This window comes from Spodoptera frugiperda, chromosome 16 (genome assembly GCF_023101765.2).
Source record: "Spodoptera frugiperda isolate SF20-4 chromosome 16, AGI-APGP_CSIRO_Sfru_2.0, whole genome shotgun sequence".
NCBI lineage: Eukaryota > Metazoa > Arthropoda > Insecta > Lepidoptera > Noctuidae > Spodoptera > Spodoptera frugiperda.
Window position 1 is genome coordinate 7,097,687 of NC_064227.1, and position 21,831 is coordinate 7,119,517.

Sequence of the window (21,831 nt, forward strand, 5' to 3'; positions counted from 1 at the left end):
TATATTTGGTTTTATTTTCCTTCTCCTTTAAACCGCTGGTGTCGCATATAAACGACACACTTTTCCGTGTCCCTAGCGCTCGTGTCATATTTCTATGATAGACAACACACACGATTTTTTCGTCTTATTTGACACCTACGCAGTACAGCTAAATCTATTATTAAATAGAGCTAGTATCTACAACGATTACTTAAAATTATGTTTCATAGCTTTGCATTTAAAAAACTTAAACACAAGTACATAATTGGCAATCTTTTCTTCGGTGTCTATCGCCCGCATCACATATTATGTAAATATGATCCCATCAAAAACATCCTGTAAAAAACCCAAGTCTCGCAGCTCAGTCTTTCTACCGTCAAAAGTTGTGAGATCCATGTAATACCAAGTCGGTTAATCTATTTAGTGTCTACTTGAAGGACCTTCTGTCTTAAGTTATTACATAAGTTATTATCATGCCAATATTAAAAATATATAACGTTTTAAACAAATAGATCGACTTGGACATCGCATGAAAACAAAATGAATATTACAATATTATATTAGATTCTTTAGTCTCTCGCGCCTCACGCGATTGAAATCTCGTTCCTGTTGGTCGCTGGCCCGTCGTGCTGTGTAGTGTGATACATACTAATAATCAAATCAAGCGATGTCCAAGTCGATCTATTTGTTTAAAACGTTAAATATTTTTAATATTGGCATGATAATAACTTATGTAATAACTTAAGACCAGGTCCTTCAAGTAGACACTAAATAGATTAACCGACTTTATTACATGGATCTCACAACTTTTGACGGTAGAAAGACTGAGCTGCGAGACTTGGGTTTTTTACAGGATGTTTTTGATGGGATCTCACTTCTTTTTGTAGAGCCTTTCTTTTTGATACCATCTACTTCTAACGAATTTTGTTAAATTAAATTTATAACCACCACCAACCACCAACTGCATAAATAACTTTGTAATCCCATATATTTATATGGGATTACAAAGTTATTGATGCAGTTGGTGTATTTGGAAAACTGGACCGAAATTACAAAATATTTAAGTTTTCCCATGCTTAAGACACTAAACTCTATATGTATTCCAAATATGAAGCTTCTAAGTCTGCTAGAAGTGCCTTGGACTTTTGATGATCGGTGAGTCAGTGAGTGACAAAATTTAGAAACTTTAACAAGTTGTCATTCTTAAACTACTGGTTCAAATTGACTGAAATTTTAAATATTCCGTGTTTATACAATGCCGGATTAGTTACTGAAGATTCAGGTTTCTTGCTTTATCCACAACCGAATTATAGGGGTCGAAAAAGGCCCGAATTGCTTCGAGAAAAGGATGGTACGGCCGTGCCGCTTTTTTTTTGCTCGACTTGGCGGGGGCACTGCCGTGCCCCCAGACCATAGAGATGGGTTACAATGAAATGAGTATTTGTGCATTATTGATATTTAAAAATGATCACTGCTGAAGACTTTTTTGAATACTAGAAGGTGACGCCGACGATATGGAGTCGTTTGAATATTTAAAAGAATTTAGTAGTGATGGAGAGAAGACTTACTATCTTCGTTGGTTACCTATTATTCAGTGGGTATTGGTATAAATAAGACTTCCCTTAGATCTAGTAACTCCTTGATGAATTGAAATAGTATTTAAATACTGTGATACAATTCTGTTATTGTACCTATTACCTACTTATCTGATTACCGTCGTTCATGACTTCAGTCTAGACGAAGTGAGGGTGTGGCGGACGATGCGATGGCCATGCCAGGCACTCAGTAACAATTTTTAGAACGAGTGCGATAAACGTAATTGGTTTCCTAAAATGACTTTATCAAAAAATCTAAGTTGTATACCTAGGTGAGGTACCTAGATAGTACCTACATACGGTACGAATGTTCTTACTGAGTTAAACTACTACCTACCTAGGTACATTACGTAACGTAAGCCACGTTACGTGGTTTCGTTTGTTGATACCTAGTTAACTATCCTAATACATACCTTCGGAACATTTTTCCAAGTGTTTCGAGAAGTCAGTATTAAGTAGGTAGGTACATAGGTACAGAAAACAAAGAGAAAAAACTATAAACTTGTTTATCATCGATATTATTGAAATATCTACCTAAGTAGTTTATCTTAGTAGGTGCTAATATACCTACATATAGATACCTGTTAGTAGCTTCGCTTGGTAGGTAGATACTATCACTGTGGTACTTTTGAAATTTCTGTAATAAACAGCTGGCTCACCCCCTATTACATGGGACTTATGACACAAACGGTGAAAAGTGGGTGTACATTATATAGCGGCATTACGTATCGTAATGTGCACCTCTGCCTACTCCTTCGGGGATAAAAGGTATGGACGTTGCAAATTAAAACAACTCTGTATCAATATCCATTACGAAAGGGCGAATCCACAACATTGTGTTGCGGCGTCGCATCGCTAAAAATTCATCGGATACGACATCGTACGACAAGACGCTAACTATCGGTTCAGTTTCTAGTGAGACATGGACCGCACTACGCGTGTCTTATTTCTGACGTATTAAGAAAAAGAAACAGAAAAGAAAGTACTGGGTGCACCCATTTCTGACAATTATGAATAATGACATGCTCTCATGCATACTCTTACGACGCGCCGTCGCATCGGCATAGATTTTTGCAATGCGTCGCCGCTACGCAGTGTTGTGGATTCGTCCATTATTTACCAGTGAGTACTTCACTCACAAATCGCTGTCGCCGTCGCTCCACACGTTACGATGGATGTGACGCGAAGTAATGAGTGACTTTGTTTCACGCCTGTTTGCGTAGTAGCCATACGGCTGATTTAGAATAAAAGCTTCTTGACGTTTTTTATGTCGATACGATTGCTCCTCCCATCTTATTGTAAGTATTATTTTGTCGATTTGTAGCTTGGCGCTAGGGGTACGGAAATTGATATTTCGCACGGCGCTTAAAAGGTTAAATATCAAATATAATATCAGGGCCTGCGAAAGGGTATAAGCTATAAAAAATAAAACAACAAAATCTATTTATAATCTAATTATTATTTTCAAAAAAATATAGGGAACGTGAAACAATAAATTAACCACCTAAACATAAATATGTTAAATATTTATCAATCACAAAAATGTCTGTATTTCAGACTTGAGACTCGTCAGCCAGTCAAATGTACCAAAACAAACGAAACATTCAAAACTATAGTACAGCGCCATCTAGCGTGGTAGACATCGAAGTTAGTAGAATTGACATCAATTCAATTATAGAGTAAAATTAAGGCAAGAAATTATGTTTTTGAATGATTTTCATTTTGTTTTTGGCTTTGACTAGCGCACGACGACATTTGACTCAAAAATATTCACTCTCTCATATTTATGATCGAAGTTAACACATACTTATGTGATAAATGAAAACTCTTAAATTATTAAAACAATTTCAGAGGGTATTGTCCTCTCAAGGCGATCGTAGTATGTTGCTAGATTGTAAATTACAATTACTTTACAACATTTCAAATGTCTTTTGGATTACCTACCAGCCCTTCGAGTTTTCATACCATTCACATGATTAGGTTTACTTATGGAAGCATCATTAAAATTCCACATCCAATTCTAATAAATAAACTTTTAGACAAAATAGTCTTTTTTTTTCAAACTCAGCGCCTACCCCGAAAATTATTTATTATGCAAAAATATTGACTTATATAATTTTTAACAATAAAATTTGAACGTCCCATAAGTAAATCTAGACATCTATTATTCCATAACACTTAACCTATGCAGTATAAAATATACAAAATGTACATTCGATCGCAAATAATCTGGGCTAACTTAAACTCACAAATTTTCTTACATTTTAAAATAAAAAAATCAACGTTACAGCTACGAAAAAAAATGTTTTGCGCAAAATATAAATTATTTCTTTGAAAAAAATCTGTGATTAGTTTCGATTGACATTTATATATACATTTGGTACTTAGGTATTTTAAAGTCTCGAGTTGATGAAAACTTGCATTTTGAAAACTTTTACATTAAAGTACCTTGATAAAGGGTGAGATCAATAATGCATTTTCCATCAACACAAGCCTGCAATCTTACCTAAACACTGAGAAAGAATCACGACAACTTGTAATCCAAGAGAAAATAAAATACGCTTGCTGACTGCAGCGCCATCTATCGACATACACTTCCAACTTTCGTTCCAAAGGGACACCAACAGATGTCGCTTTTATAAAATAGTAAAATCAGGTCATAAGTCACATAAGATGCTGGTTGCTTTCCTTAGGATAAGCAGAGTGCTAAGTTCGTCACTAGAATTGTCTATAAACATTAATAATACTGTCTTCATCTAAGTAACAGATAGGGCATTTAACGGACAAGTCACTATATTATTGCTGCATTTAGTATTTTGGGAGGTGGTGCGAGCTAAGTTTTTATGTATACCATTTCTAACATTACTGTAGTAGTTATATTTAATACACAGTACAATTTTACGATCCCTAGATGGTTTAACTTTGTGTATATTTAGTTGGAAATCTTCAGAATTATGGGTAAAATAATTGCCTGGTAGTTTGGATGACACACATACAAAACCCAATCAGAAAGTTAAAGTTCGACGGTGTATTAATCTGCCGTCTCGACACTGGCAGTATAATCGACAACACTGCTTTGGAGACTCGGTTGCCATTCAAGAAATAAAAAATTAATGTAAATAACATTTTCACATTTTACCATTACCATACACACAAGAATTAGTAAAACCGTCTGCAATAAATACATTAGGTATGTATAATTTTGACATCAGGTACGAAAAAATGGACTAAGGGCCTATTTCAAAATGTCTGGATAACCGCTATGGTTTAGATAACTTTGAATTAAAAACGTAATATGTATGAACTATCTGTCACATAAGTTTATCCGGTACTTATATGAAGGTGTTGAAACAGGCGTCAAATTAACTGATTATCTCACAACTATACGCATTTTAGACAAACACAAACACCATCTAGGGATCTCTCAAAACATTTAAAAAACTGACAGACAAACAAAGTTTTTATGCATAAATGTATCAGACAAAGAATTTATGGCTTAGTTCGCACCACATATTCAAAGATCCTATGATAAAGTTAGATTGTATAATTTGTATTACAAAATAAGAAGCTATGGAGCGGCTAAACACTTCAACACAATCTCAACACTATTTCTTTTACATTCAATGACTTTTAAAAAGGTTTTCTTTCATTGTTTTTGTGACCACCGCATTGGTTTTCGAAATTTTATACATATAAGTATAATATGTGTTATAGCTGTTTAATATTTTAATGGTCTTTGTCCAGGTATTTAAGGCGAATACCGATGTAAAATGTTTGTAAACAAACTACACACACCAAATAACACTATTGATATTTTAAAAAAAGACAAATGTTATCCCACATTAGGATTATTTTTTAGACATGCATAAACGTCTTTGTTTCATAACCTATTTCTTTGTATTAGGGTAAATTAAGAAATTTCAAATATGTTACAAAATCAATATAAAGTAGGTCATCCCCGAAAGAGAGGAATGAATACTAAAAATTGGAGCCATATTTGCACAATGCGTGGTCACAAAACAATATGTAAGTACCAAAATATATGAATCCATAAAACTCGAGAAATAACCTCAAATATAATGTCTACTGCCGGAGCGTCTGTATGGCAACACTTGTTTAGTGTAGCCAGAGCAAAAAATTAAACTGAACAGTAGGTTTTAAAAATTTCTACCATAATTATTTTATGATTTTAGTGGTAAAATATAGATTATTTTTAGATTTATTTCGCATTTTAATGGATTAGTCACCGACAGTAGACAGTGTAATCTATTCAGAATAATAATAATATATAATAATTTACTCTTCTAGTGCAATTTTTAGAAATATGTGTGAATAAATTTATATTTACTTAAAATTTATTTATTTTTTATTAATATTATTCTTTCATTTACGTTTCGTTTAAAACTCTCTCAAATCACATACGCGACGCAGTTTTAGATTTTGTAATATGAAATTGATTTATAGGAATCAAATAAAATTTACATAATATGAAATGGACTGAAATGCTGTAAAAAATAATATGTATTTAATTAATTTACATTTACACTAAAATTGAAGACTGGGATCAGAAATACTGATTTTATTCCACTTTTTATGATTTTGTTAAGAAAATTATTTTAAAATAGATTAACTGAATTCTTCAGTATTAATTATAAATAAACTTATCATTTGATTCATCATGGATAGCTGCTCTTTAAGATTTCTTATTTAAATCACTGGGATTCATGAAGTTTGGTATAATAGATAAATAAAATAAATAATTTCCATTTGATAACAACCTAAATATATCAAACTTTTTCGTAATTGACACAGAATTATTTCTGTAAATCTGTCATTATAATAAAACAAATCAAAACAGTTGAAGATTGTTAAAAATCTAATTGAAGAATATGTATGATTAGTTTCAGAATTTCAACATATAAAGGAATGATCCAACATTGGTATTTATTTCACACACGGGTTGGCAACACCATTATAATATAGCAACACTGGAATTAACCGCGCATATTCGACAATCGGAAAGAAATCTAAAACTGCGCGTTCATTCAAGAACCATTTCTGCTTAGCCTCTAAGAGGCTGCTTATAAATATTATTTACAGTGTACCCTAGTGCTAAGAAGTTGGTGTTATTTCATGAAGGACCCCGAGTTATTGAACAACTTTCTACATTCACCTAATTATATATTGAAGTGCAGTGTCAATGATTTCATTTTTTTCCGCAAAATCGTGTCGTTTGGCCCCTTCAAATATATGTTTCATGTAACAGGCAGTTCAAAAACATTAGCTACACTATAGAACGGCAGGAATAAAGAGTTTGTACTTGAAAACGTCCAAATTCAAAATCCGCAGACAAACAGTCTCTCCGCCGGTCAAAAAGACGGCATTATACAAAGCGTCCCACCGTTTTATAGTGTAGTAAAGAGAATAGCGTTGAATAGACAGCGAAATGTCAATAAAATAACAATTATACTAAAGGATAGTACAATAAATTAGTTAATAATTTCCCAAATCGATCAGTCACACAAATCAGACGTATAAAATATGAGATCCGCTCCGAAACCAATTCAAAAGTGATCAAGATCTTATGATGAAACTTATAACAACACACTTACTGATCAAAATCCTTCACGAAACACTCACTTCACTGTATCACTCTAGTCCATTAATCTGGTGGTCGTTGGACCACGTCCACTGGTAACTTCCCGCTGTCGGCCATCTTGTCTGACTTATCTCTACTGCTGTCAGACCTGTCTCTATGTTTCTCATTTCTCCTCTCGTCCGAACTCCTGTGCTCTTTCTTATGTTCCCTCGGTCGGTCCGACTTGTGATGAGAGGATTTGTGACGGGACGACGATGAGCGACGGCGGTGGTGGTCTGACCTGTCCTTGTCAGACCGCTCGTGCCTTATATCTGTCTTGTCTGACCTCTCTGAACGGTCTGAACGATGCTTGTCAGAATCCTTGTGCCTGTGGTTCTTGTCAGGTTTATCTGTCCTATCTGACTTTGTGTCGATTTTGTCAGATTTTGATTCTGGTTTCTCAGTTTTGATTTCTGTTTTCTCCGGTCTAGTTTTGTCCTTATCTGGGGTTTCATGCTTGATTTCAGATTTCTCTATCCTCTGCTCAATTTTGTCTGGTTTGTCTAACTTGTCAGGCTTCTGATCCACTTTGTCAGATTTTTCTTTGATTTCAGTTTTCTCAGCTTTGGGCTCTACCTTCTCGGGTGTCTTTAAATCAGTCTTTTCAGCTTTCAAATCGTTTTTGTCAGGCTTACCATCTAATTTGTCAGACTTGGGTTCTGATTTATCAACTTTGGATTCTGTTTTTTCGACTTTCGGCTCTGATTTGTCAGATTTGGCTTCAATTTTGTCCAATTTGTTTGTGTCTTGTTTGTCGGACTTTGTTTCCGTCTTCTTGTCTGCGCTCTTGACTTGTGTCTCGACGCTCTTCCTGTTGGGTGCGACTTTCAGCGCAGTCTTCTGATTTAACTTTTGGTGGAACTTCGCGCTCAGCGCCCTCATTTCAATAACACCGGCTTTGTGTTTAGCTGACTTTTTGGGCTCTGGAAATAAGAAATAATTGGCATTATTGTAACGTGTAATATTATATTATGGCGTACTTAAAGGACAGATGTAACTACCATCGTTTTGTCATTTCATAAGACATAAATTTATGGCAACCAGTAGAAAGTTTTATAGCAATAATTTAATTTTTCTCCTGACATTTCAAACTTACATCACATAATATTATGTACTACAGCTCTGGCTTTGGTATATTTAGTCTTTATGTTGCTTTATATGTTTTATAGCTCAAGATAATTCTATGATATATGTATGTCTAGCTCACCAGTAGTATGGTTGATGGTGACGGGCACAGGGTCTGCGGGTCGCTCGTCGGCCGGGGACGAAGCCTCCGATGTTGGGTAGTACTGCTTCAGGCGTAAGTGCCATGCTGAAGGAATAATGTTAGGATTAGTGTGTTTACATATAACGTAAAATATTGTAAATAAAGCAAAAGAGGTTGGTTTAATCCACAATCGATATAGGTTTTCAATTTTGTTATTCTTATGTATCTTAACTTAAGTATTTGACCGCTAACAAAAATCTGTTTTTAATGTGTTAATCCGGTCTGGTCTTTATTTAGTGTATGCTTGGCTCATGTAGTGAGGAACAAAGACTGTCTTTCAGTAAAATTATTTCTGGATATAAAACAAAAGTTTATTTCATTCTTAGAGGAATCATACTCGCACCATACAGTACCTCAACAATAATATACCTCTAATTTCATTCTACCAGGTCATATATCATCAATAATGCCGTATAATATACTAACCGACAGAGGTGACAGCGGACACAGTCCGGAACTGGTGTATGATGTTCCGCGGCAGGAAGTAGATGTCGTCGGAGCACAGCGGGAGGCGCGAGTAGCGGACTCCCTCGCGGCGGAGCTGGTTCAATCGCTTATCCAACCTGAGGGGAGTAATAGGTAATAATTTAGGTATTTTATTTTGATTTTTTATTTTACGCTACGGAATTCTTAAACAGTCAACCTTAGGGTGATGCAAAGAGACAAATCCTCCGACAACAGTAGGTGTAATAATAAGCAAAATTTGACACATATTTAGCCTGGAAAAATTAGTTGTAAGGAAATTTGGATGAAAAATACACAAATATTCTTATGGTTAGCTCGATGGGAGTGATACCACAGCCTTGCAGAAAGCCAGAATGTAGAACAAAGGAAGTGTGTATTTTCGCTGTGATTGAGGTTACCACTGGTGCAAATGTTGGTAATGCATATGTGATGGATGTGCCAATTGCTTACCAACAGATATACTATCTAATCACCGTTTACTCACGTAAATTAATAGAGAAAAGCTCTATTAGTTTCAAGTTACAGAGGGACTCGTCATCATGAGCAGACGCGGCGATATCGCGTAAATCATTTCATCAATCATTGATTTTTAGTTAATTTAGTATGTCACACAATAGTTATTATAAAAACATCAAATCCATCTGCTCATTTACCCCAAAAATGACTAATTCACATAATAAAAAGTATTCTATCAATTATTTATCGATTCCCTTCGGTATTTTGACTGCACGGTTGGTGCGGTGGCTGGGCAACTGGCTGCCGAGCAACGGGTAGCGGGTTCGATTCCCGCAAGGAGCAACACTTTGTGTGATCCACAAATTGTTGTTTCGGGTCTGGGTGTCATGTGTATGTGAACTTGTATGTTTGTAAACGCACCCACGACATAGGAGAAAATCCTAACGTTTAAAAAAAAAAAAATACTGACCAAGTGACACACTGGGAGATGGGAGGCTCGTAGAGGTCTAGCTGCAGTAGCTGCACCAGTTTGTTGAAGTCCGCGGCGTGGAACGCCACCACGTCCTTCGTGATGCGGCCGCGGTCCGACTCGTCGCCGCAGTGGATCGCTTTTAGAACACCTGTGTACAAGAAACAATATTTAAAACAAATACAGTTAACATGTTCTAAAACACTCGGGGCGTGTTGATACCCGGATATGTCTCTCATGTAACGGCCGGAATTAATAACTGATTTTAGAATGAAACCTGTGAATTACGATAGATTTTTGACATTAGTTGAATGGAGTTTCTGCTTAAAACGTGTGTGATCCGAGATTTTGGAATATGATGGGTTATTACACATATAACGACATCAGTAACAAGCAAGATAATTATCGATATGTACAAGTCTAGGAAAGGCCAGTTCTTAATAAAATATTATTTTGTATGTGCAAAAAATTTGTATTATTATCTTAGCTGTCAACTATTCGATCACTATTCATGTGAATCTGTAAGTGGCTTAATGTAACTATATTTTCTGTTAAATTTGTATAATGTAGTTGTTGATTTATCTTTAAATAAATAAATTATAAACTTCGGACATATGTGGTATACATACCGACTGCAGCAGTAGTGATCCTGTCGAGTCCGTGGCCGACGTGGTCCGCGTGTGCGCGGGTTCGGTCCTCGAACAGGAACTCCCGCGCCTCGCTCCAGCGCGGCAGGTACTGCAGGTTGCGGAGCTCGTTGATACCCGTCCTGGAGGGAAGAGGGTGTTAGTTACAGTTAATTAGTTATTGGAATCTAATATCAGCCTGTTGGTCTATACATTTTAAGAACTTCATTCTTTTTTGCGATCCTAAAAAAGTCGATTAAAATATATCTACCGAAGTACAGAAGCTGATACCTATATGAGATAATTGTTTAAGGAATGTAATCAAATGTCTTGCTAAAACTTGAGACCAGCTGAACCAATTTGGCATATTTTGGACTTGAATTATTTGTAGAAGTCCAGGGAAGGTTTAAAAACTGAGAAAAACATTATTAGGGTCAATGTAAGCTAGTCAAATATAAATATTTATTTTCGTGTGACATAAATTCGTCTTTAAAAGCACAATCGTAAAGTCTAATTTCCCCTTTAAACAACTTGAATTATATATCAATTGATATTACATTATAGATATACAATAGACATACCTCCTCTTCTTAATAGGACTCTTGCCAAGCTCAGCAGTGGGTACAAGTTGTTCCCCGGGACGGATCCACAGGATGGGTCCGTCGTTGGACTCCTGCGGCTCCATCTCCACTGCCGACATTGGACCCCACGGCATTGTCTGCGGAAGGAAATATATTGTTACGTATTTGAGAAAACCAGCCTAACGCCCGAATACGTGCTATCTCTGTCATTTTATAAAAAAATTATAGGGACAGAACTAGTTTTGAGAGCGTCTTAAAATTGAGTAGCGTTTGAGTATTCGGACATAAGCTATTTACTCGAATCTAAAAAATATTTTTGTGTTGGATAGTAATCAACAAAGGGGGAAGGTTAGGGGGGAAAATCATCCAGTGTCTTCTCTTGCTTTGGTCAAGGACAGAGGGAGTGTCAGACTCTTACTAACTAAAAACCACCCCGGTCCTACTCCTGCTTTTCGAGCCGGAGTCCCGGTAAACTCGCTAGGTAGTCCGCAGCTCCGGATCGACGAAAGCTATGGAGTTTGAAGAGTGAGTGTAAGAATATTGTTGTAATACTGACCATATTGAGGAAGGGGCAGGTGGCGAGCATGTCGAGCATGTCGGGGAAGTAGCCGCCCACCTCCTCGTGCACGGTGCCCACCAGCGAGATCTGGTGCAGCGGCCCGCACCGGAACGTGCCCGCCGCGTACGATTGTTGCACCTACGGGCGAAAGATATCATTACATTATACCCTATGCGCCGTAACAAGGTGCGGCTGACAGATTCAGTAACGTTTCGTACCACTCTTGAAAGTTGCTGCGATTTAAAAATTATGCCTTAGTATTTTAACTGTATCACATTCGTATTATGTTATATCATTCGGAAGTGTAGTTATTTAAATTAAATCCAACCGGAATGTTCTAGTCTTTAAATAAAATCTAATGAAATCAAAAATAAAGTAAAGTGTTATGCGTATAACGTAAATCCATAGTCGTGTTTAGTGATGGGATGTACTGCTACGATGGATAGGTAGTCGATGTTTTTTTAGAATATAAAACGAAAATCATGCGTCGTTCAATTATCACTCTTAAAAAACCTTTAATTATGTGGGTAAATCTACTGTAGACGCGGCTCTCTCTGCCCGAACCACAGTGACTTTATAAGAGCACAAATATATAGTAGACATTTCCGGCGCCTTTGATAATGCGTGGTGGTACTTAATCTGAAAGATCGTGGTTGCTTTAGTAACATATACAAACTAATATACACTTATATTCTTCACGGTTCTGTAAAACTGAAACTCTGAAACACCTCAGGGCTCGGTCATAAAATATTTATTTTGACAAGTATATACACGTAGTTACACTGCACAACTAAATAACACACACATTTAATAAAAAAATTAAAGAGAATTAAATGTATGCTGCGAGTATCGATAGCGATAAAAAAAGATTTTTCTAATGTCCATCCCTAAAGAGAGACGTCAACGTCATACTAGCATCTGTCAGCCGCACCTTGTTATAGCGCAAAGGGTATAGTAAAGGAATATGAATCGTGTTTGTGGTAAATAATTAAAACGTATTTAACTTTTAAATGGAAGTTTATTTCTATTGTGAAAAAAACGCGGCAAAACAAAAGAAAGTTAACATGACAATGACATTACCTGTAGACAGCGCCACAGACACAAAATACTAATATGGTTGCGTTCCTATTTACTAACAATTAGCAATTAAAAAGTAGATTTAGAATGTACAAGTTTTTTTAGTTAGAAATACGCCAGGATTATGTTAGCAGCACATTAAATACATGTCTTTTTCTTGGCCTTTAAATTAGTTGAATATCAATATGGAGCGATTATCATGACGCCGCGTACGATTGTTGCACCTAAGGGGTGAGATATCATTTCATTAGCAGTCAAAAATTAGATTTAGGATGTACAAAAGTTTTTTGTTATACATAGGCCAGGATTAGGTTAGCAGCACATACAATATGTTTCTTTTTCTTGGCCTTTAGATTAGTTAGGCGTTTCCCAACCTGTGGTCCGCGAGTATATGTACGGGTGTCCGCGGTGTCAACTCTGGACTAGACATAAATCAATCGTTAAATGTAATAGGGCCGCAAAACAATAAATCAGCAAACCCGTTTTATTAGAGAAATGTGAGCACATAATATTTATGCCATCATATTATCATTATAGACTCCACAATTTGTAATTGTAAATACCTCAATCTAGACACACGGCAGTGTGTCCGCCAAGTTCGAGCAAAAAAGCGACACACCGGCCGTGGGTTATATTACACGAACCATTTCGGGCCAAGTTCGACCCACCTATAACTCAAAATCTATTTTATCTACGCATATGAAATTTCTAGTATCTGTCGAGATCTACTTACTTATCTAAAATACAAAATTTCATTAATGTACCTATTGTAGGTCTTGAGATATTGACGTCAGAAAATCGCTATTTTTACTATACACTCACTGACTGACTCACTCACTCATCAAAAACCTAGACCACTTCCAATGGTCGTATGACTTGAAATTTGGCATGGAGGTAGGTCTTTAGGTCAAGGTAAAGGAAAAAATCTGAAAATGGCCAAGTGTGAGTCGGTTTTAAAAATAATGAAGGTGTAAATTCATACCCCTAAGGAACTAAAACAAAAAAATTATCTATATCTTCCAATGGTCGTACCGACCTAAAATTCGTTACGAAGGTTTGTATTTAGTCAAAGTAAAGTAAAATAAGAAAAAAAGAAAATAAACCTTACAAAAATAAATGAAATCCCACCCAAAACATAAATGTGAAAGGCTGCCAAGTTCGATAATATTGGAATGCTTCGCCTATAAAAGAAGTGAGATCTAAATAAGTACCAAGTTCCATACACAGACCTCAGTTAAAAATGATATAACTTGGCAAGTTTTAATAGAAAATTATATACTTGACTCATTGCGTTTAGTAGGTTTATAACAAAGTGTGTGAAAACTTGCCAACTTGTTATATCATTTTTAACTGAGGTCTGTGTATGGAACTTGGTACTTATTTAGATCTCACTTCTTTTATAGGCGAAGCATTCCAATATTATCGAACTTGGCAGCCTTTCACATTTATGTTTTGGGTGGTCCTAGTTAACCCTAATGATACTAATCGAGATATTGGGAGACTTATAAAGAAAATAGGCATGTGTTTAACCTTAAAGCCTCACTCATACGGCGAGCAATAACGCAAACGTTGTAACACGCCCGTTTTCTATGTGGCCATGGTATCAGTCATCATCATCATCAGCCTGTTCTCGTCCACAGCTGGACATTTACTTCATCTTTTTTACTTTATTTATTTACAGTATATTTATGTTCATCCATGATATCAGTACTTTCTTAAAATGAGTTTACCTGTTGATAATATCGGCTGACGGTGGTAGTCTCGATATCGGAGGCCCGGGCGAGGACTCCAGCCTTCACGGTGAGCGTGGGATGCGCGGAGGCGAGGTACTGCAGCAGACAGGGGAAGGCCCCGGCCGCGCCGCGGACCACGCCGCACACGAAGTGCGCCCAGCCTGCACTGTCTTCCGAGAACACCAGCTGGGAAACAAGTTGTATTTTAGTCAAGAGAACGATTAAGAGCATTGTTACTATATCTATATTTTCTCCTTTAACAAAGACAGGTCTTTCTCACGAGTAATTAGAGAACATCCCAACATATCTTCATTTAATTTCTGGTTGGTAGTCACATTTTTTGTGGACACAGATGGATTTCATTAATATGTATAATCAAATTATTCTTGTCATACTCGTCCACCAAATGTAACTCTTTTTTAATAATACACCATTGATTTAGTTGTGCATTTTTTTAGTTATATCCAAAACTTTTATAGAAGACACTATGTTTAAGTCTAGAATTTTTCAAGGATAAACTTTAATGGAGCTCTGTCTTTAAAAAAATCAGTTTTAACATAGTTACTTTATTTACTCTGAATTTATAGCTTTTAGCTCACATATTAAAAGGACTTATGTTTGACATACCTTCAAGAACTCCTTGGCGAGTGCTTCCTGCTGCGGCGCGCTGAGCATGTCCACGTCGCGTTGGTGCAGGTACACCACGCTCGCTCCGCCGTTGGGGTGCGTCTCCACTCGCATCAGCCTGTCAGGAAAACACCATTTCGTTAAAAATTATTTCATGATGTTGCCGTTATGTTTGTTTCGTTTTACAAAATAGAAGAATCTAAAGGATACAAATCGATGACAGAGCCTCTATTGACGTTGTATGAAACTAAGGTACTAAAAATAGAACAAAATAAATACCTACTTGTAAAGTTCAAAACTTTTATCGTCAATATTTTAGCTATAGCTTCAACACTGAAAATGTGATTTTCAGCAGATTTCATAAAAGATATCTCTTGATATATCACTGAATCAAATCAACCAATTACAACATAAAGTTTATTATAGCACTTAATGTTTTTATATTTTAATTCAATTAATTACTATGATACATTTTCTAGCATCCGATTTATCGAACGTTATGCTGTAAAGGGTATACTAAAACTATAATCTTATTTAAAAATCCACTCACCGATGATATTTAAGTTCCTTGACGGTGGGTGTCTCAGCGAGAGGTCCCCAGCTATCATTGGGTAGGGGTGCTCCGGCCGCCCGGTCCCTGCGGCACTGGACACCGATGGAGCACCGCTTGATGCGGGCGCGGCGCCGGCAGTGGTGGCACGAGGACGATGACGATGAAGATGACGAGGAATGACGGTGGGATGACCTGGAGACACAAGGAGGTGGTTTAGTACTTTACAGTGTGGATACTTCGGGAGCTGTTGGCTGTTCGGCGGCTGGTGTTGTTCTTAGGACTATCTATACTTAATATTATAAAGCTAAAGAGTTTGTTTGTTTAAACGCGCTAATCTCCGGAACTCCTGGTCCGATTTGAATAATTCTTTTTGTGTTGGATAGCGCATTTATCGAGGAAGGTTATGGGCTATAAAACATCACGCTATGACCAATAGGAGCCAAGCAGAGCGGGTGAAACCGTGCGGAAGTAGCTAGCTTTTAATAAGTGTCTTATGCAACTAACTTACGCTACTTATAAGGGAGATGTCACACACACTACACTTGGTTGGTAGATTAAGATTGAGGGGTCGAAAATTATACTGACTGTTTAGGATTAATATTTAAGCTGTATTTCATTAGACACCATGGCTATGCGACCAGCCACGGAACCGAGGTATTTAGAGCACTTAAGTGAGAGATTCCAAAATGAAAAAAGTATAGTTTTTTCGTACGACAATGGTACAACCATCGATGTTCCTAATTCGATAATGGTGTGGTGTAAAATAAGGTGGATTCATCCCTAGTTGCGTGTTGCTGAGTTAGGTTTATGGGATCGAAACCCAGGTCTCTCAACACTTGCAGCCATTCGGCTAACTAGGCAGTCAAAGTAGGTAAATCTAAATGAAGAATAATACATAAAATATCTCACCTATCCCTCTCTCGCTCCTTCTCCTTCTCCCTGTCCCTCTCTTTCTCTACTTTAACCTTCACGTCACTCACTGTCTCACTCTTCACATTTCTTATCGCAGGAAACACTTGAGAATTCACATTCTCTTGCTTCATCTTCAGGGGCAGTTCCAGATTGCCATAGCAGGGCAACTCCCTCCGAGGATTGCACTGGAACCTGATAGCTTTCAACGTCAGGTTAAAATGAGTAGCTGGTCTCCGAATCCCCGAGGAGTTCTCTAAAAGGACATTCTGTCTCGTAACCCTGGGATACTTGTATTTGAACATGGACCTTTGAAAATGGGTGTTGATGATCCTCAGTTGACGGGAGACTGAAGAGAATATCTTCTTTGTGACGTCATCATCAGCCATTTTGTTGGACATCTGGGTTTGCTTCCACCAGGCGTGGAGACCACCGAACCAGTCTGCTTTGAAGGGGTCACGGTTGATTTCTGAGAGTTCAATGTCCTGATTGCAAGTGGTGTGGAAGAGCAGGGGGTTCTTGATGGGGGGTGTCTTCTTGAGGACATTGAGCTTCAGCACGGCTCCGTTGCCGTACCCTCCGGAGTCGAACACTGGCCATATCTTGCTCTGCTTCGAAGGTCGAGCGTTTTCGCCCCACACACATAGCTCCTTTGATGATTCGCTGAGCTTGCGCTTTTTGCCTGTAAAATAATGAATGGGATAAGTTTTATTGGTTCAAGTTATAGAAAATATTCTGTAGACACAACTGAGATAAGAATTGATGTTTTATTTACATGTATTATATCAGGAAATGTACCAAAAACAGAGAAGTATTTTTCAAAGACTAAGGCACTCTTTATTCAAGACTACATCATTTTGGTTTTTTTTTTCGTTCTTATTAGCTACTGAGTACTACTTCGATCAATATTAAGTGGTTTCATATCTACTGATATGTAAATTAAAGTAGAGCTAGTTATATTCTTAAAATAACTAATCTTTTACTTAAGTACTTCACCACACATCAAAGTTGGATACAAAAAGATAAATTCCAATCGAAGCTACACTTTGCAAACACCTAGCTTCACTGATGGACAGACTGACAGATTATTATTTATTTCTTGACATTTAAAAAGTACCTATTTATGGTTTAATTGGAATAAATGATTTGCCTTTGAAAATAAAAATAATATCGTTGGTAGACGGCGCCTTAAACGATCAGATTGGCGATATATTAAAGGGCCAACTTAAACGTACCCTTAACTAACCAACATGCATGAAAAGATGTAAGAATGGTAGCAATTGGCAATCCAATTACCCTGCCTACGCCCTATGGGAGACAGGCGTGAGGTTATGTATATATGTATGTAATAAAAATAATATTCATAGAACAGCAAAATATGGAGTCTTTATAAAAGAATCCTAGTCTAGTATCCAAAATAGGCGAAGTATACATTTAATGAGCAATAACTTGCCTTGTAAACAGGACTTAATTACAACTGGATATAAAAAACAAACAACATGGTAGTTGTATGAATGTGAGTTGCATTTTGATGACTTATAATACATACAGACTAAGAGCAATTAGGTACATTGATGTAATGTAATAATATTAATTGCAAATACACCATATGGTTGGGATTATTAAATCTAGTTTTATAGAGGTTAAACTTATGTTCTGTGTAGAACAAGTATTGCTGTATTTTGACTTACTATTAATTGATAATAAAGATATTAGTAGTCTCAAATTTACTACAAACTACTTCCCTATTATTTTTGTAAAATCTATTTTGCTGAAAACAGTTAAGAAAACATATATTTTCTACTTCAAGAATCCAAAAAGTTATTTATCACTAATCTACAAATGGGAGGGTGGAATAGATAACAAATTTTTGTTTTAATGTCTGTCTTGAAGATTTTATTATAACATTAGCAAAGTATTTTTATTTTGTTATGGAAACAAATACTTTCGATGATATAATGATTTGAATTTTGTGTGTATGTTTTAGAATTCGAAATGACGTAGTTAGCTCCTACTCCTAACTTTGATTTGTTTTATCTAAGTATTGTTGTCTTATATGGCAAAATAAATATGTTTGATATTTTTACATTATCTAACTGACGGACTAAATACATTTTTAATTTTCATACCCTGTCATCATCCCTATTATTAGGTAGTTTATTAATTATGCAAATGGGAGCTGATCCATTGTTATATATTCAGACTATATTATAAACAACAACTAAATAAAAAGGTTATGTAAATTTATATCTACTTATATTTAAGTATGAATAGAAAACTTGTGATGAGTTAGTAATTCAATCATGTTTTATTTATAATTCCTATAAATAAAAGAAACTTAGTATAAATCTTGAATTGACAATACTTACAAGGAAAATTGTATTGTTTTCCTCTTTGAAAGTAATGAGAAGGAAATCAAGTTATTTTTAATTTTCTTTTGATTTTGCAAATTATAAGTCAGTTGTAAGGAATTTTAATGAATCATGGGATTTTCCATGTGACTCCTGCTCCGGCAGGAAAAAATTATTCCAAAATTCCTACTTTTTTATGTGTAATGTTCTATTTTGATCTGATTAATGTAAACAGCAAATAGATATTAATATGATGGTACAATAAGTAAACATCCTGTGTTTTTTAAATATTGCTCTACACCAGGATTTTCTCCTATGGGTGTGCTTACAAACATACAAATTCACATGTACATGACACCCAGACTCGAAACAACAATTTGTGGATCACAGAAAGAGTTGCTCTGTGCGGGAAACTAACCCAATACATTTTGCACAGCAGCCAGTTACCCAGCCACCGCGCCAACCATGTAGTCCTACTATATATAATGTATGAAATAATATTTTATGATTTGATCAACAGTGTTAACACATAAATTGCAAATAGAACTATTTCTCTTAAAATGTGAAATTCTTTTAAGTTTATTCTTAAAAGTTGTTGTATAATAGATTATACTTGCTTATCAACAAAATATGATTAATTAATAAAATTACACTATCCTTTCTGGTAATAAATATAATCAATCAATGACAGGATGTAAACAGAATACGTATGCAAATCATAAAAGTTTACATGTTACTATTTTTTGTTTGTTTTATTAGTTACTTAGTTCATTTCAGAGACAAATTGGACAAACCCAACCATGTAAATTAATGTTTTTTATATTATATATTTATTTCTTAATACTTTATTGTACACCACATATACACACAGGACAATATAAATAAGCATAGTGTACAAGGGGCAGTCTTATCATGATACAAGGCAATTTCTTACAGACAACCTTTGAATAAAGCTAAAATAGGAGTCTGATATGGGTCATTTAGTGTGTGAATGTGACTTAGATACCTAATTTACATACAAAATATGGTGTTGATAGCAAGGAAAGCTAAAAATGCTGAATTTGTTTGCGAATTTAATTCAATTCAAATGAATTGCATAAATAACTGAATTGGTGTATTTGATTACCATTTTATATCACTAAGAATAAGGAAGTGCTGTTTTATCAATAAATAGCCATGTTTAACTATTAACAGTAAACAATAAACAACTAAACTTTATCATTCAATTGTCCTATTTTTAAAGGAGAGTAAAAGATGGAACTGGATTTTAAAATAGTTTTTTTTTAATAAATTATTTTCATCCTACATTAGTTTTATTTTTTGGCGAATGTAAGTTATTGACATTCTATTGAAAGAATGAATTAACCTAAGTTTAGTTTAAAGAAAAATAATAGAATAAAGACTCAACATTATCAATTTCAAGTATCAAATAGACCTATACAATACCTAAGTATTTTTTCCCTTTTGCTGTGTGCCCATGCATACCATTTTGAAGTTAGCAAAATAATTAGCAATCAATGTTGAACTAACTTACAATTTCAGTGATTGCTACAATTTGAACATACTGTTTCTGTGAGTTATATCAAATGCCTGCCTGAATGAAGTTTAATAATAATTATCTGCAAAATTGCCAAATATGACAGAGTGTCAGAGAGAAGTCCACCGCAGGTGTAGTTAGTTGTGCATTTGAAGATATTTAGTACACAACTAGGTATATAAAATAAAACAGCAAACTGATGTATGTCTTGTATAAGACCACCTACAGCTATAGAAGACTGTACCTAACTTAAAGAAGATTGATTTATAATTTATTAACTGTCTTATTCAAGATAAGCGGCAGATTCTGCAGTAGAAACTGTAAGTTAGATAAAAAACTTGAAACAAATTAAATATTGTACTAAACTAATCAGAATCTCTGAAAAAACATTTGAATAAGATATAGTAACATGTTTTTTCTGATATAAAAACTTATTTAACAATAAAAATGGAGTTCTAACACAAAATAACTGGCAAATCATGGACTATGTATTGTTAACGGTAACAAATGATTTTTGGACACAATAGGCAATATTTTCACAAACCACCACCAAGGTTTGCTGCCAATATCTATAACCTTAAGTTTATAATGGAGTAGTTGCAATGTACAGTTATATTATCAAATAGAAAGTACTAGTTTAACAATCTCAAGGTCGATATGATGCAAGTGCCTTACAACCATACAAAACCATGTCTATTCACCTTAAAGTAGCTTCGAAGAAAGAAAATAACTATGCTGAGTAGCTAAAATGATAATAATGCCGTATGGAAAGCGTGTGTTGTGTTTATAAACACCTACGACCTCAGTGCTAATGATGTAATTCACAATACGAGAGGTTAACATCTTTCCCACCAAAATATTAACAGAGGAAATACAATAAACTGGTATAGCAACCTTATTGAATATTCTAAATCGATGTGTGCTAGATTAGTAAGTACATATAGAACGAAATAGTACCTTTGGATTCAGATGATGGTGTATGTTTTAGATCAGTTGACACACTTGTCCCGCATCCCTGTTGAGACACAGTTTTACAGTCGTATGCTGTACGACGACGCTTAGCACCTTCGCCGGCATCTTCCAAGCTATTGGAGCCACAGTAATCGTCAACGAAATCGCGATTTTCACTAACTTTTACATTGGTAACTCTCGCTTCGTTCGACGACGCCATTGTCCGACGGTCAAAGATGTAATCACGTCAAAATAACCACAGTTCTTCAATTAAACATCGACGGAACTGATCAGTATTATCTTAACAATACATATAGCTTTTACAATCATCTATAATGATTAGAAACACATTGATTACGAATAAAAAACAACTTGCGACGCCATTTCTCGCTACCTCGCACTTTTTTTTATTTTTTGTGCAATAGAAATTCGTACCTAAACTCAAGCAAAGGCCAACG

The 21,831-nt window shown here is 35.6% G+C and overlaps 1 protein-coding gene across 1 annotated transcript; it reads right to left on the reverse strand.

Moving 5' to 3' along the window:
- Positions 1 to 3,013: 3,013 nt before the first annotated feature.
- LOC118280601 (lysine-specific demethylase RSBN1L) lies at positions 3,014 to 21,795 on the reverse strand. Its single transcript, XM_035600782.2, has 12 exons — positions 21,380 to 21,795; positions 16,535 to 17,216; positions 15,623 to 15,817; positions 15,073 to 15,190; positions 14,443 to 14,631; positions 11,633 to 11,773; positions 11,077 to 11,213; positions 10,499 to 10,638; positions 9,870 to 10,020; positions 8,906 to 9,042; positions 8,420 to 8,524; positions 3,014 to 8,135 (listed from the first exon to the last, which is right to left on the reverse strand). The coding sequence occupies exons 1-12, from the start codon at positions 21,591 to 21,593 to the stop codon at positions 7,237 to 7,239; spliced, it is 3,108 nt and encodes a 1,035-aa protein (XP_035456675.2). The 5' UTR covers positions 21,594 to 21,795; the 3' UTR covers positions 3,014 to 7,236.
- Between the last annotated feature and the right edge of the window lie 36 nt (positions 21,796 to 21,831).